This window comes from Fulmarus glacialis, unplaced genomic scaffold (assembly GCF_000690835.1).
Source record: "Fulmarus glacialis isolate BGI_N327 unplaced genomic scaffold, ASM69083v1 scaffold49587, whole genome shotgun sequence".
Lineage (NCBI taxonomy): Eukaryota > Metazoa > Chordata > Aves > Procellariiformes > Procellariidae > Fulmarus > Fulmarus glacialis.
This window is the reverse complement of record NW_009222409.1, coordinates 1-17403: the sequence shown is the minus strand read 5'-3', so window position 1 is coordinate 17403 and position 17403 is coordinate 1. Positions and strand designations below refer to the sequence as shown.

Genomic DNA, 17403 nt, shown 5'->3' with positions numbered 1-17403 from the left:
GTCAACGGAGTTAAATCCAGTTGGCGGTCCAGCACGAGCGGTGTTCTCCAGGGCTCAGTTTTGGATTCGGTCCTGTTCAATATCTTTATCAACGATCTGGATGAGGGGATAGAGTGCTCCCTCAGTAAGTTTGCAGACGACACCAAGTTGGGCGGGAGTGTCGATCTGCTCGAGGGTAGGAAGGCTCTGAAGAGGGACCTGGACAGGCTGGATCGAGGGGCCGAGGCTAGAGAACAAGTCTTATGAGGAGCGGCTGAGGGAACTGGGGCTGTTTGGCCTGGAGAAGAGGAGGCTGAGGGGAGACCTCATCGCGCTCTACAACTACCTGAAAGGAGGTTGTAGTGAGGTGGGTGTTTGTCTCTTCTCCCAAGTAACCAGCGATAGGATGAGAGGAAATGGCCTCAAGTTGCGCCAAGGGAGGTTTAGACTGGACATTAGGAAAAACTTCTTTACTGAAAGAGTGGTCAGGCCTTGGAACCAGCTGCCCAGGGAAGTGGTGGAGTCACCATCTCTGGAAGTATTTAAAAGACGTGTAGATGAGGCGCTTAGGGACATGGTTTAGTGGGCATGGTAGTGTTGGGTTGATGGTTGGACTCAATGGTCTTAGAGGTCTTTTCCAACCTTAATGATTCTATGATTCTATGATTTTCAGCAAGTGAAAATATATATATATTATATACCTTTCCCTATCATCTTTCACTCCCCATTCTTGAGCAATGTTCAAAACCAGCTGGAGCACATATTTTTAAGAGTTATTATTTAATTTACATATATTTTTAGAACCATTATAAAATTTTGCAATTTACCTCTTACATAGCTATAAGACTGAATTTTCAAGTGTCTTGTAAACATGGCTCATCCATCTCTCCCTGGTTACATCTTGCAGACTGACAGTTACAAGCAGGACAGAGACTATAAGCAGTGGAATTACCGTTAAATTATAGACATCACAGCAAGTTTCCTTGAAGTCTACTTATAGGACAAAATTAATCATAAAAAATACCTTTTTGTTCAACAGATCTAACAGAAAGTCTTTGGATGCATCCTACAGACTTCCTGGGCTGCATTTTAAGAATCCTTGTCCTAAAGATTTTAGGACAAACAGAGTAGTTGCTTCATTCATCTAGAATCTAATACCACATTCTCCACCCTGGTAGGAATATACCTGGAAAGAAGTTTGCTGGCCTGCTGCCTATGACATTACCTCATCCTGGAGGGTGGCAAATTCCTCAAGAATGTGACCCAGCTTATCTCTCTGACGAGCTCTATTGTGTCCATGGATCTGAATCAGACTACAGAATGGCTGAAAGAAACAAGGCATAGGTTTGAATTTTCAACACAACTTTGAAACTACAGGAGAAGTACACTACGATGGCTTTTTAGGCACCTGTTTTATACATCTATATTAGGAGGTGGGTTCTTTAAGTCTCGCTACGGAGTGCACGCTAGCAGGCGAGCAAACTCTCTGGAGTGATGCAAGAGCCCACTTCTCTGTACACAAGTCAACATGAGATTGAGTGACCATCCTTTAGGAATCTGATCAGAACAAGTAGTTCTTATGCCTAAATGCATGTGCCCAGGTGGCCAAGAAGGCCAATGGCATCCTGGCTTGTATCAGAAATAGTGTGGCCAGCAGAACTAGGAAAGGGATCGTCCCCCTGTACTTGGCACTGGTGAGGCCGCACCTTGAATACTGTGTTCAGTTTTGGGCCCCTCACTACAAGAAGGACATTGAGGTGCTGGAGCGTGTCCAGAGAAGGGCAACGAAGCTGGTGAAGGGCCTGGAGCACAAGTCTTATGAGGAGCAGCTGAGGGAACTGGAGCTGTTTAGCCTGGAGAAGAGGCTGAGGGGAGACCTCATCACGCTCTACAACTACCTGAAAGGAGGTTGTAGCGAGGTGGGGGTTGGTCTCTTCTCCCAGGTAACAAGTGATAGAATGAGAGGAAATGGCCTCAAGTTGCACCAAGGGAGGTTTAGATTCGGTATTTGGAAAAATTTCTTCACCGAAAGGTTTGTCAAGCATTGGAACCGGCTGCCCAGGGAAGCGTTTGAGTCACCATCCCTGGAGGTATTTAAAAGATGTGCAGATGTGGTGCTCAGGGACGTGGTTTAGTGGTGGGTTTGGCACTGTTAGGTTAATGGTTGGACTCCACAATCTTAAGGGTCTTTTCCAACCTAAATGATTCTATGATTTTCTTAGATTTTCATTGTGCCGCATTCAATAACTGAATCTTTTAAAACAATTTTTAAAATTTTTGAACAAGACAGAATGTAAAGATAATTTTGTTTTCACTAGTGCTATGCATTTTTTTCATGACATGAAACTACCCTGTAAAGAGGTAGTAGGCACAGATTTTTAATAAAGTGAAATGTTGGTGAAAAATCTGGAAGCATAACACAGGAAACAAACAGCAATAATTATATTGGCTTTTTAAAAAGTGTTATCATTTTTAGATGGCCAACTTCTGCAATTTCGCCTTCATGTCAGGTGTCTAAAAAAACTGGTCTCATTTTCAAACGTAAGGAAATCTTGAAAGTGCTCATATATATACAAACATGCTGTAATTGGAATGAACACCTACCCGAACACAATGTGTCACAAAGGAATCAATGTAGTCCTTCGCCTGGTGATTATTATAAAGACAACACCTAAAAGGGAAATATCCATGTACATACATATGTTTATAAATGTCACAAGTCTATGTAGCACAAAATTAAAAAAGAAACATGACTGCAGCAACTGACTCCTTCATACATAAGCACTAATGTACAAAATGTGTATGTTCTTTATATGTCTGTCCTCGCTTCTGTAAGCAGAAATATTTTTTCATCAGACATGTAAACACATGCAAGTAAACTTAAGATCCACTTACTTTGGAGAAAGTACTGGAGGACTGACAAAAGACCTTAAAGCATCTTTTACCATGTCTTGCATGAGGTGAGTGCCAAACACCTTCTTGTTATCTACCAGAAAAGTTGTCTGAAAGTGAGAATGTGTTTTCAGAAACATGTTTTAAGTTAAAATTAATACTTTAGAAATTACTAATAGGAAGCTCTTACAGAACCTATATTACATCAGAAACTTGTAAGATTGCTTTAAGAATTAAAATGGTTCAGCTAGGTACAAGGTTAGACTCAGAAATAGGGGCATACTGAGATCTGTCACTTCTGTCATATTCCCATGACACAAAATAAAGCTCTATTACTTGCGTAAGACAGTGCATGCAAAGTGATTTTACTTCTTGGACTTTAAAGATGATTAATCACACAGATATTTCTGAAGATTAACTTAAAATAGGTTATGCAGTTTCCCTGGAGGCAGGTAAAGGTAAATCTTCAGATTAATGCGGACTTTTTGCTATCCATATAGATACTACTGCTTTCATTGGTCATGTCTGATGCTCCTTCCACTCTCCTCCATGAGTGCTGTGTCTCTTTCCTACATGGTTCTTCAGCAGCTGGAGAAAAAGCTTTGCTGTCAGGCACCCAGAGGGACTGTTGCACAAACACATGAGTGGAAAGTTGGAACACAAGCTCTATGAAAACATTTTACTTGCCAATAATTATATTCCATCGGTTCTACATGTGGTTTAATTGGAATCAAATGGAAAGAAGTTCTGACATTCAGGGACACCCTATTCAAATCAAAGCCTCCTATAAGGAAGTGTATTTTACTCTGAGTTAAGGAATATATAATATACTTTCAAGGTAAGTGAAGCAGTGAGAAGCAAAGTAGTAGCCTGTTCTGGCCCAGCCATCAGTTTTACTGTTGTAGCAACAGAGGCAGTCTATATGTGAAATTCAGACCAAACAGGGAGGATGAACACAAACACCACCCCCAAACTGAGACAGCACATGGAGAACAGCACAAAAATGAGTGTACAGGTCCAGCTTTATGGCAGAGAAAAAATTTTAACACTTTGTGTTTTAATTAGCATGCACTAACATGATCTAAACAACAGTATTTTAAAATGTTTTAAAAAATTGTATTAGAACATAAGCCTCCAAAAAATTTTTTACTGCTTGTATATTATTAAGTGATATGCAAATAATTTAAATATTTGAAACAAGAAGATGAATCCATATTTATAATGAATGCAGAAGTATTTTACTTAAAGACACAGATTAGGACCTACCTGTAACAGGGACCTTGAAAGAACACATGGTGATTGCTCACTAAACTCACAGAAAAAATCCTAATTTACGTTTAGGAAAAAAAAGACAATTCAGGTTAATATGCCAGTTTTTACATATATACACACATGTACACACATATTTACATTTTTATACACACACATGCATTTGCATTTTTATATATACACATAGAGATACAATTGTGTAAATACAACTATATTTTGTATACACGCTCAGACATACACATAGCATAGCTTATACAAATTATAAGAAAGCAAGCATGAATAATTTGAACAAATCAGAACATATTATGATGCTAAAATCTATTTTTTTCTGCAATTACTTGTTACTTAACAGAACAAAAGGTTTCTGAATTTTCTTCTTCAGATGCAACAATTAGAAGGATGATAGTATAGAAAAAAGATGTGTGAAACCATTAAGATCACAACATAACTGAACCAGGTATGTAACAGAACTGCAATGTTTAATTGGTACCAGATGCTTCATGCAAACACTGCTTTAATTAATTTAACAGGAACCAGGAAGACAAGATTTTTGCTTGACCTTCGAACTGATTTAACTGTGGCTCTTTTCTCAGTCTGTGAATGCGTGTATGGTAAAAAGTATTTCAAACATTTAACTGTCTTCTAATAAATGTAGGCAGTAACTGAGAATAACATCACTTATTTGGCAAAGAACATTAGCAGGTGCTTAACTTTAGGCCTATTCAGGGAATTACATGCTTAAACAAACATGTATTAAGTGCTCTCTTGTGTTGTAGGCACATATGCAGAATACTGCTTACTGAATCTGAAAAAAATCAGGAATATAGCAAGGAATTATGTTCTGCTACTGCAAATGCAACTCTTCAACCAAAGAAAGAGTTACAAGGAAATTAACTTGCTTGTGCTCCGCCACTAACATGCATAATTGTTTAACAGATTATGGGAAAAACGGGAGGTGTGAAAGGAGAAAAGGTCTTTGTCAAAAAAAGAAAAATATTAAGTATCAGGAAAGATGGCAAATTTTGAAATTGTACACAGCAATGGGAAACACCAGAAGATTTATACATACAGCTCAGTTTTTAATCCAGTGAGCAACAGCACGCACGTACGGAATGATTTTTTGCAAGTAACATTTTAAGATCTTATGTTTGGCTATAAATAACAAATATTCACGCTTACCAGTATACAGTGCAAGTTAGTTAAGTTGACTACTTCACATACAGTTTTTATTCGGTCTATTAGTTTGGAAAAATAATTGACCATTTCTTCCCTTTTAATTATTTTTGCATATCGAGGGAAAGTTGGTGGCAGCAATCTCTGATTAACAAGGGGCTCAAAGCCCATCATAATAGGATGATCTAGTGAAGGAGGGAGGAAGAGAGAAAGAGAGAGAAAAGCTGCATATAAGCTATGTTTTCAGAACACACTTCAAACTTGCAAGTATAACACAAAATTAACTTTTTAACTGACAATTCACTTACAGAGACACTAACTACCCACCTGAGACAATGATTACTATTCAAAAAAACCCAACCCTTAACACCTCAGCATATACCTGTACAGACAGTGTGGTGGTGTTCCCTATTTTAAAACGGCATATACACTGTGCAATGCACTTAATCAAAAGTTCACATTATCTCTGGCTTTGAAGTGACAGTATTGATTTCAGGAGAACCATCATTTAGTGAAATAAAATTAAGATCAAACAATGCAAATCTGTAACAATTTGTATAACGAGTATTATTAGGTTGAAGTAAATAGTGATTTTTTTTTTAAAATACACATAGATATTAAATTTTATCAAGACAGCATATTTAAGAAAGGAAAAAAATGGTAAAATTTGGTGCATACCTCCTTTAGTGGTATCATTCTGTGCCTGGATACCATGATGCAATGAATTGTGGATAGCAGAAAGCAAGTCAGCTGCCTGAGTCATTAGCTTCTGAGCTTCTGCAACTGCACTTGTCTGAAAGGCAGGTAACAGTTATTCACATCATGAACCAACATTATTTTGACTATAGAATTAACGTTAGTATCAGAAAAAAGAATGATATTAGGATTCTAACGTTTGTACACAACCAGTTCTGAAAAAAAAAAAGCCCAACAGATTTTTGTGCAGTAAAGTGTTCTTTATATTTTACATATCTATACATACATTTAGTATTGTATTTTTTTGCAGTATAAGAAAAGCCTTAACAATAATTACAACTGAAAGTTTCGTATACACTACATGCAAGTCCTCAACTTCTGATTTTGAAGAATTGAGGGAGGGGGAAACCCCCCACAACACTCTTCTGGCAAATGAAGCAGAACTACAAACTGCAAAGAGGAAAAAAATCTCCTATCATTAGAAAATGCAGAATTTTTGAGAATATGGACAAAACACAACGTATCAACTGAAGCGAAATCACTATATAGCATTAGAAGATATCAGATGTCCATTAGAATCTTGATTCATGATCTGCTTACATGCTGAATTTTCTGACGTCCTATGAATCCAAATCTGTTAGCAAACTGGGTACCATTTAAAATAGCTCTCTGTAAAAACTGAAATCTTGTTTTAAAAGTACTAGACTAACAGTCCCTGATGGAACTTCAAATATTTCAAATCTCAATTCAAATTGAAACTTGAAGATGTAAAGAAACTGAACAAGATCTGTAGCTCTGCAGAATGTATGTTCACGTATTATAGCATCCACAAATCTACTAAAATAAGTTGTTAAGCAGATCTAATTCAAATCAAAGTAGTCCATGACGTAAATAACTTATACTTTAAGTAATCAGACTTTAGCAACACTAAGATAATCTGATTTTGCACAGATCATTACCTCGTAGTAATTAACACAGACAGAATTTGGTTGTACATCAGTGTAGATCACTTCTATGTTGGTTTCTTTTCTGATATAACGAATGGTTATAATCAGAATGCAATTGTTCTCAACCACTCAATCACTTTTTCCTCAACAATGATATCTATCAATGATACTTGCACCTGACTTTCAATTTAATCGAGATCTTCCGAACGTTATGTAGCTGCTCCAACAGCAAAATATGTGGGAGAGACTCCATGCCACTTAAGCAAGAAACTTGTTTGTTTCTTTATGAAAATGGAAGTAACAATAAGCAACACACAGGTATTTATCTTTGTATAAAGAAAAAGCTCTTCAAACAAAAAGCTTTGTCTTACGTGACACGTGATTGTACCCCTTTGCTCTAAAACACTCAGTTCCTCCCCCCCGCCCAAACAATTATGTTCAAAAAAGGAGGCAAATTGCATGGAAAGTTGTTATATTCCTTTTCTCAGACCAAAGTAGTCTAGATACAAATTCAATACCACATGGAAGGAAAAACTAACAATTCCCTAGAGATGGACAAAACACTGCCCAATGTCAGGTAACTCCACAGAAGGGGACTGAACTCAAAAAAGAAAAGTTTTGCTCATGTGTGTGAAAAGAGTATTCCAAAACCCATAAATATTATTCTTTAAGTGTTCTAGAATGAATATTCTGTTTCTGTGCAAGGCCATAATCATATCAGTTACTAGCCTTCCCTACGTTTTCTTTAAAAATGAACAAACACTGAATGGTTGCTACTGTAAGGCCTTATCCAACCCTTTACCTGCAGCAACATCAATTCAAATCTACAGAATCTACAGAATAATTGCTTGACCTTAGAGAATGAAAAAACCTAGTATTTCACAGGATCACAATGCAAACACAGAAACACCAAATGAACGTACCTCTTTTTTGGTAAATGCTATCAGAACAGTCAGTAGTACCCGGGTAAACTTGACTCTGCTGAACACAGCTAAACACTGTTGATGCTGTAATAAAAAACATACTGCAAATTACTAAGCAATACGCATTAAATCCTGGAACTTATTAAAAAAAATTTTTATAGATTGATTGAAGTATGCTCTCTAGTCTTAAAAATACAGTATTGAGTATGCTTCTGAAGAAAAGTTACAGAATTTATAGAAGAAATCTATATTGCTGTCAGAAAAGCACACTAACACAAAAAATACTAAGATACCTCAGGTAAAGCACAACCACTGGCTGTATAGCTATCTCCTACGCAAATGCCATTCAAATCTCAGCTTAAGTAAGCAACCACAAATTATTAAACTGATTTTCTCTCCTTTTTGCTAGAGATCTATGTTAAAAGTAATTTCTGAAGAAAATAACATTACTGGGAAAGGAAACCCACATCCTTCTAAATAAACCACACCAACTACACCAATTGTCACTTCTTCTGGAAGGAGCTCCCTGCTTTCACCTTCTCTTCCTACTTTCTCCCTTGACCGTAAGGCTGCCAGCAGCAGTAAAAGCTGCTGCAAAGGAACTGAGGGAAGAAGGTACAGGATAGAGAAGACCACCTACTTTGCTGATGGCTTTTTCTTGAGAGGTAGGTGCACAAACAGCAGCATTGCAGCAGCATCACTATTCTGCCGTTGGGATTGATCCAGAACTCTAGCCCTTCAGAGCATAAAAGCCTACCTGCTTGGGATTTGCTCAGGGCCATGTTTAGAGCAGCTCAGAGATGACAGTAGTAGCAACATCGATGACACACATTTCTCACAAGCTGGTAACTACTGATTAAAGTAATGCTGTACTAATCCATGAAATCCAGGAAAAAAGTAAACAATTCATTACTTCAAGTTCAACTTCTGGATCTCTCTCTTCTCCTTGTCGACTTCGAGTGCTCTAGAAGGGAAAGGAATTTCAAATAATTTATTAAAAATTGCAAAGGGAAGCTACTGATAAAACCCCTTTACCCTCTCCAGAACATCCATCTGTTAACCCTAAAAATCAGTTATCACGTTCAAAATCTCCTAATATATAATCTAGGTACTTAAATGATCCAAGACTCTCCTACAGTAATGAGACCTATTCAGTCCACTCTGCAAATAGGTAGGGAAATTGTATGAACATCTTATACTGTAAACTGTGGTAAAGGAAGATTAAGTGGCTTCTTTAACATCACATAGTATATCTGCTTAAGAGCCAGAAGTTAAATACATACTTTCTGTGCCCCAGCCCAGTGTTACCTTCTACATCATGATTCCACCTATTACTAGGTGCAGCAACTATTAAAAGAGTTTAGAAAAGTCTGAAGACTTCACTGTCTTTAGCTAGAAGGCAAACTACCAGCATCTTACACAAACCATTATGGCAGTTCTTCAAAAAAACCCCACCATTTAACGACACAAAACCGCCGCATTCTTCATAATCCAACTCCCTCCCCCAAACCTATGTTAGGTACACTTGAAGTATAATTGACAAGAAAAATGTGAGAAAAATACCTTCACTCGTCTTTGCATGTCATCTTCTACATCTTTTAGCATACCTGGAAAATTCACAGTACAATTAAAAGCTGAGAAGCATTCCTAGGTACACCTACACCACTCAGGGGAAAAAAGTTTTGAGGGGAAATCAAGTTTTGAAGTGCTTTACATACCCATTAGCCAAAGACTAGACAAAAAACAGTCTTGTGAGGGATGGTGGGGATGCAACAACAGATAAATCAGAGTACAGACTGACTGATCCAAAGCTAAAGTGTTTACAAATTTTCTCAAAATAAAACAATGGAAAGCTCAAGTATGTATGAAAAATAGTGCATCAAAAGGCTAACATACATATTTATGTATGTACCTAATAACATATGTGTTCATAGCTTTAGAACTACGAAATTGCTTTCTCCTCAAAAGCAATGTGTTTAGAACACAACAAGCAGAGAAGCAGAATTCAAGCAGTGCACTTTGCAATGGTTTGTATCTCTCAGACCTAGGTAAGCTCATGCCTACACATTTGGTTGGCACATCTAAAAGCACTTCTTCTGTTTCTCAGGCATTTAACAAATAAACAGCTGAACCTTTTCTTCAAGGAAAAATAGTTCGATCTCTCTTTTTAACAAGCCACCAATTTTCACAAGACTAATCAAAAAAACTTAACATCTGAGATTCCTACCAATTCATTAGGTTTGGCTGAGAGTAACCAACATGCTCAAATGAGAAAGAGACTGATGGGCAGATACACAGAAAGCACAAACTGTACCTGTAACTCTAAGATCTGTCACACTGTTGGCCATTTTAAATCCGTAAGTCATTGACTGAAAATCTTCCTAAAAAATAAAAATCAAATAAGCAATATGTAGTGAAATATAAACACTAGTAGTTACATTTTCAAGCTGGGGTTTGGGGTTTTCTTTTTGTTTGCTTTGGGTTTTTTGGGGTTGTTTTCTTGTTGTGTTTTGTTGTTTTTTTTTTTTGTTTTGGGGTGTTTTTGTTTAACTATACCAAGTATAAAAGTCCAGTTTTATTCTGCACAACTGAATATACCCATGGTGTGGGTGACTTTCCTTCCCAAATCCAGCTTGGGGTAATTATTTTCTGCATAAATCCTTAATAGCAGTATGCCCTTCATATTTTTCATCAAGTGCCACCTTATCAAAATCTTACCAGAACTATGGATGCAAAGTACTTTTTAATCAATTTTAGATATAGTAAGAAAGAAGTGACTTGTCCAAGCTCAGAGGAAACAAAAATTGCTCTGAGCACAGAAAACTAGACTCTGATTCCATTGCTAGATGGACATTTCAGACAAAAGAGAATCATGGTTATCTAAAGTAGAAAAAAAAAATTAAACAGGAAGAAAACCACAAGTAAAACTGATTTAAAATGGTTAGCCACAAGACTTGCATTGCTATTTGAGTAAAATATTTATGTGACTCCAATACTCAAGCAAAATATGGAAAAGAGCATGCCACATCTTCGTTGAAGAAAACTGCCTTTCAAAGAGATCAAGTCTAGTACTTAATCTAATACAAGGAGGATGAACTGCTGCTCCTACAGTATCCTCGAATCAAACAGTAATAAATTTCTCTAATATACTGTTTTATTTGCGTTACAGAGCATACATATAATGTTACATATTTAACCATAGGAGATACTGAAACACATACCTCCTCAAAAACAGCTGCTTTGTTAACCTTTTCTCTGGCAATATCACAGATTTTTAGGATCCCTAGAGCAAAAGCCTTCATAGCAGGATCTTCTATGAAGTCTGGATTGTGAATATAAAGGCAAGTGAATACCGTCTGTGCCAAGGAATGTCCCTCTAACCATGTTATCTAGGGAAAAGAAAATTAAATGTTTTACTCATGACAGCCAAGGCCTCATTTTTGTATCTCCATTCTTTTTCCATCTTGCTGTGCTTCAGTGAGTCATTAAGGAAGTCCCTCTCATGGCAACCTTCCATCTAGCAAAAAGGGCAAAAGAAGGTCTCTCAACCTTTAACCTTTGTCCATCTGCTGGCTGTGGCAGGCAGTCAGTTACTAAACTCTAAATACTATCAAATTCTGGTGTTGGATAAACCTCTTGCATAAAGTTCAGCTCTGATCGCTGTGACTTAGACATGACATTAAGTTAAGAGAACATCAGATTTATAAGCTTCCTCTGTGTAAATACAGAATGAAAAATGCAAGTGGCTATGAAACAATTCAGCAATATTCTACATGTTCTCTTCTACAACTTCTGGCTTCTTTTCACGATCCCTTTTCTTTACTACTTTCATGCTGCTTTAAGCTGCAGAGAAAGCTTCAGTAATTTAAAACCTTATTTCTATCTTGAAATAGCATAAAACACAGTAGGATCAGATTTCTAATATGATCACTGTCCCTTTTAAAAAAAAAGCCAGTATTTGACGGGGGGGAAAGGGGAGGGAATTACACCGTATCAAATATACAATTATCTTTACATGTCTTTTTGTACTAAACTAATTTGAAATGTTGTTTTAAAAACCAAAGTACTTTACTGATGTCATTTTAAAGAGTATCTGAAAATCATATACTGAGGAAAATAATATACTGAGGAAATTAAGACATATCCATAGAAAAAAAAAAAAATCACAATTAACAAATAATTGATAATTCCCTTAATTCCTTTCGAAACAGATTTAGACATTTTCTTTTCTTTCTTCAAAATGCCCCTGTGAGCTCAGTCAATATTGGCTGTACAGAAATGAGCTACAGAGGGCTGTAGGTTACTGTACACTCACTTTCCAACACAAATACCATTATACAGCAGGCAGATACCATTCATTTAAAAAAACTGAATTATAAAACCTTTTTACATTATTCAAAACACTACCAGTTCTCTTCCATAACGATTTCCTATAACAAAAAATCCAAAAATCAAAGTTATGCCTCTTATAATAGCCAATGCAAATATCTAAATGGAAACTAAAATAGTAAGTATGTATTTTCTGTTTGGTCAATCTTTTTTCTTGCGTTCTACTGTTTTTTGTTTTTCTAAACTGGATTAAAGGATTATATTTTGAAAGCAAAACCATCTAACATTAAGAGCAGAGAAATGCTTACCAAACAACAAAAACACGTATCCATTATTCCTACCAGCTCAGGTGAAGTGAGATCCTTTATTTTAATGGTGCCATCCTTAGAAGACAAAGAAAGAAAAAAACCCTAAAGACTATGGAAGCCTAAAGGCAACATACAACTTATTATTTGTACAGCCGAGAAAGAGATTACAATTTGGTTAAGACTTCAGAATATTTGTATACCACTAATTTTATTGATCAGCTTCATAATGTGCCTCAAATTCTGAAAAACTTTGCTTTCCCATCGTGTTGAACACTATTCAAACATAAAGCTATTCAAAGAGAAAGCTAGAATAAAATTCCTGATTTATGAGTAGCCAATATACGTTTAACACCAGTTAACTGTCAACACTTAAATCACAAAACAATATGTATAATCGTAATAATGATTGAACAAGGAATAATATGCAGGACCTGTTCTTTGAAGACTGCTTTTTACACTGCAGATACTCGTACAGAGTTTTACTGCCTTCAAGGTCAGGACCAAAAAGGCAGCAACCCTACTTCCTCCATTTTATTTGTCCAATGTATGCAATTCTGCATACATCCTACATGACTTCGCCAGTATTTTACGCAGAGTTCTCTTAGTCCTTTCAAAACAAGGTCCATGGTAAAAAACATTTTTTCCTCTGTGAGTGCATTATTTTTTCCAAGCTAACAGAAAGTTTTTCAACCTCCCTCCATCAATTTATCTTCACCATGCATCAAAAGTTAATCGTTACTGTCAATGTTGTTAAACTAGCCAGCTTCTGTTCAATGCTAATGAACTGATAGTCTCATAAACTGTTAATTTGTAAGGAAGCTGGTTTCCATTCAGCTTAAAGAGAGACTAACCAATACATCTTCATATAAAAGACACATTCTGGGGAAGCACAGGGTGACTTGCAAAAACATTTCTGAAATTTATTTATTTGATGTATGAATACCTAACAATTTCACGGTACTTTTCACTGGAAGAGTTAGCATCATTGTGATAATGTAGGTAACAAAAAAGGTAAACATCACAAGCTCTTTTTTACTTAACTATCCAAAATAAAAAAGAAAAAATCAATTGTAAGTAAAGATTGAAAACATTAATTATGCTTAACTGCAATTTGATAAAACTGTATCATACTTTTACAGTCAGTGTAGGCAAAACCAGGAAAGTCCCACGAACCTTAATTGCTTGCTCAAAGTTAAGAACCTTTCTATTAACTTGATTTCCAATCATACCAGCATCCATCTTGGGATCCATCATTTCAATGGCAGACATGGCTTCAAAAAGACCAAAACTAAGAACACCAATAAAAAAATGCTCTGAATGTAATTATTTTATACAAAACAGTCTTCACAAACCAATGTAAGAGAACATACGATGACAAACTGAGTACACTGTATTCTGATTACAGACAATGAGGCAAGGTATGTGAACATTACCACTGATCTTTAGATCATGGTTTTCAGGAATTTGAAGATCTCTCAACAAGTAAGAATGAAAATAGATGCCTAAAAGTAAAAGAAAACTCTCAGCTTTTTTTTAAAGCTGAGGAACACTCCTGAGCCAAATATACCATTACACTAAATCTATGTACACTTGTTTCTATACACCTGATAATGACATAGCATCTTTTTGAAGACCACATATCATAATAAACTGCTATTAACTGAACAAGCTGGTTTTTATCATGCTACATCCAAAAACCCAAGTAAGATATGTCCCCCACAAACTAATGGCAATATACATGACACAGATCGACAATAATATACATTGAATATACCAACTTTGTTTAAAATGGGCATGTTAAAAAAACTGATACAAAAAAACCCCCAGCATGTGACAATCGATCTCTTGCAGTCTGGGCACAAAAGCTTGCAGGAGAACCACCCCAGTGAACACTAGCCTACAGAAGAACAGATATAATGCCTCACCTTTGGTACATATGATAATCATCAAAACTGCTGCACAAGCCTTTATTATATAAAAAAGGTTATTACATGTGCCATGTTCTAATTCTGAAAAGCGTATTTGCTCTGAAATGCTCTTATGTATAAAATTATACCTCAAAAATGTTCTTTGTTTCGACTGAGTAACTACTTGGTGACATCCTTGCACACGTTTTTAAGCAGGTTTGCATTTAGTGTGCTTCTGTTTTCTGAGCTATTAGTCTTAAATAAGCACTTTTTGCTTTATGCAAGTGAACAGACTTGTATGGCTACTTTTATCTTTAAAATATTTTAATCTCATGTCATTCTTTAATGAATTCAGCAAAATTTTAGCACATGCTTTTTTTTTTAAATATATTTTTTCTTAATCTGTAAAGCACTCAGTTTCTGTTTTAGCAAGTAATTTAAGAGTTATGTTAAAGCACATGGATTGTTTATCCTAAATTTGTAAGTGACATTTGAGGCAACCAAATTTAAAATCTCGAAGTCTTTCTGGCATTTTTTTATAAAAGCATGTCCACACAAAATAGTTCAGTATTGTCAACACCGCTGACCATAAAATGTGCTATAAACTTCTAAACTACACTGATTAATGGAAAATGTAATGTTATACTGGCATCATGAGAAATGTTCAGCATTTGTACAGGTGCATCATATACATACTGCTGAGGACAAATGATATTCTGAATACTTTGACTATTTTACTTAAAGTAAAAGTTTAAAAAAGCTTAGCTGATATTGCATGACTTGCTTATTAGTAAGCACTAACACATTTGCACTAATCCTACCTAAAAACCTTAACTATCCCACAGGCATACTTACAGCTTGTCATGAAGCAGTTCTCCTAACTTCAGTTCTACAAAGGAACAGAACAGGATAAATAATTACAACCATCCTTCTAGCGCAACTTTTCCAGGATAGTCTTGTCACTCACCCACTGTCTTACGCTAAGAGAGAACAAGGTGTGGGAAGCAGACATTTCTACTCCACCTTCATCTGCTTTTACTTACAAAGCACTTTCAAGATTGAAAGGCTAAAACCCCCCAGTTTTTCACAGTCTTTCCTCATCCCTCTCTGTTATTCCAACAGTTAATGGGGTTTTAGAATTACCAAATAGTAGCATCTGAAGAGCCTAAAACACAGGACAGCAGTTTTCTGTGCTCCTTTATGCAGATGTCTAATCTTTTCCAGGGGATTTTACTAAAAGGCTTGCTTTTCCTCATTATTTTTAATGAAGCCTTTAGATGTATTTGATACAAATAGTGTATAACTAATATGAGAGAATTATTTGACGGCATAAGGAAATTGTGTTTATCATTATGTAATATTGTGTGTGGTAAGTTGCAGTTTTAGATTTATTTTTCCCCAATGTCATCATCAAATCAGTTGAAAAAACAAAGTCGCTGTCATGGTAAACTAGGACTAATATCTAATAGCAATAAAGACACCGTTTAAATGGAAGCAACTGCTTCCCCGTGACTGGGATGCACTGCATCTCCTCAGAAGCTCAGCCTTCTTTCAAAGATGAAAAACGATGCACTGACCAATTAAATGAATAAATCATTGGACCCTATAGATCCAAAAATGTACAGGGAAAAACAGAGTTTTGATTCTGCACGGATGAATGAGGTTTCCATTTGGCAGAAGACATATAGGAAGAAATCTTCACAAAGAAAAAAAAACAGGTGCAAAAATGCCTAAGATGAAAAAGCATGACTTAAAAAAGATATTTACGTAATCTGGAAGAGGAAGCAAGGTGAGGTTCTTCTGGTATTTCCAACCTTACAGTAAGTTAAACACAGGGGAACACAGAATCAATGTAGTCCATTCATCTGGAGCTTGAACTCGTGTCAAACTATTGCTTAAAAAACTCAAACAACTACGCTTAGTCCTCCAAAGGATTCCAAGTTTTCTGAGAACACAAGTAGTACAACTCACCTCTACAAGCTTCTTCAAAATCCTGGGTTATATCTATCCAGCTTGTGTTACTCTTTTCCATCTTGTCAGGCATACCGAGTTCCCATCCTGAATCATCATCTTCTACCGAAGCTTTCATAACCATGATACTGCACCTTTAAATCCATATCAGAGACACTGCACATTACGCACAAATTAGAGAACGTGCTTCATGGGAGTAGTTTTTTTTTGCTTTTCAAGAATCAGGTGAGAAAGGGAGACTAACTAACCTGATTTCATTTAAACAGCTACCATTACATAAAATCAGCCCAAAAAACTTATTAATAAAAATTCTTTTAAAAAAATGTTGTCTTATTCACTGTTTCTCTACAACTAGCTTGTATGCTACGAAACCTCAAAAAACAAGGACATTTTAGCAGTACAGAGCCATAATAAAGTGTGTACTGACAAACTGGAAATAAAACAGGAAACAATGTCAAGAAATCCTCTCTTACAGCAGAGGTAGATATCACAGATTTTTTGTTGTTGTTTTACACTATTAGAAATACGCATGCCCTCCCACTGCTCTGTGAAAGGAATTAAAAAGAGGGAACTGTAAAACTGACCACACACAAGTTTGTTATTCATACAAAGTGTATCCAAACAAATTTGTAAAAATGGGCGTATTTCGCCTGACTTCTTCAGCAGAAAGTAATATCAAGATTACCAAAGCAATGTTAAGCAACTTCAGACTGGAATATAATTTTTAAACTTCACCGACTAGTTATTTCGAACTGGTTTTGTGCTTTCGCAATCTCACGATACGCGGGTCAGCCCTGAAGAATTTTATGTTTTGCCAGTCAGTCTGTCTTTGAGGTATCAGCAATGCTAAATCTCCCCTTATCAAGTCGGAGATCTTGCAAGAGACACCTACGAGCCCGGCGAGTTCTAAACAGCTTTATCAAAGCCGCCACGGAAGCTTTAAACAAAGGCCCCCGTGACATGAGGCCTCCCAGGCATCAGCAATTAACAAAAACAAAGGGGCGGGGGG

The 17403-nt window shown here is 36.3% G+C and overlaps 1 protein-coding gene across 1 annotated transcript; it reads right to left on the bottom strand.

Moving 5' to 3' along the window:
* Positions 1–1204: 1204 nt before the first annotated feature.
* NAA35 (N(alpha)-acetyltransferase 35, NatC auxiliary subunit) lies at positions 1205–16530 on the bottom strand (the record flags this gene model as incomplete). Its single annotated transcript, XM_009581425.1, has 15 exons — positions 16395–16530; positions 15279–15312; positions 13690–13804; positions 12517–12591; positions 11101–11268; positions 10194–10260; positions 9443–9486; positions 8793–8843; positions 7880–7963; positions 5992–6106; positions 5320–5498; positions 4138–4197; positions 2875–2981; positions 2584–2650; positions 1205–1303 (listed from the first exon to the last, which is right to left on the bottom strand). Coding segments are annotated over exons 1-15 (1389 nt in total), but the record flags the coding sequence as incomplete, so codon positions are not given.
* Between the last annotated feature and the right edge of the window lie 873 nt (positions 16531–17403).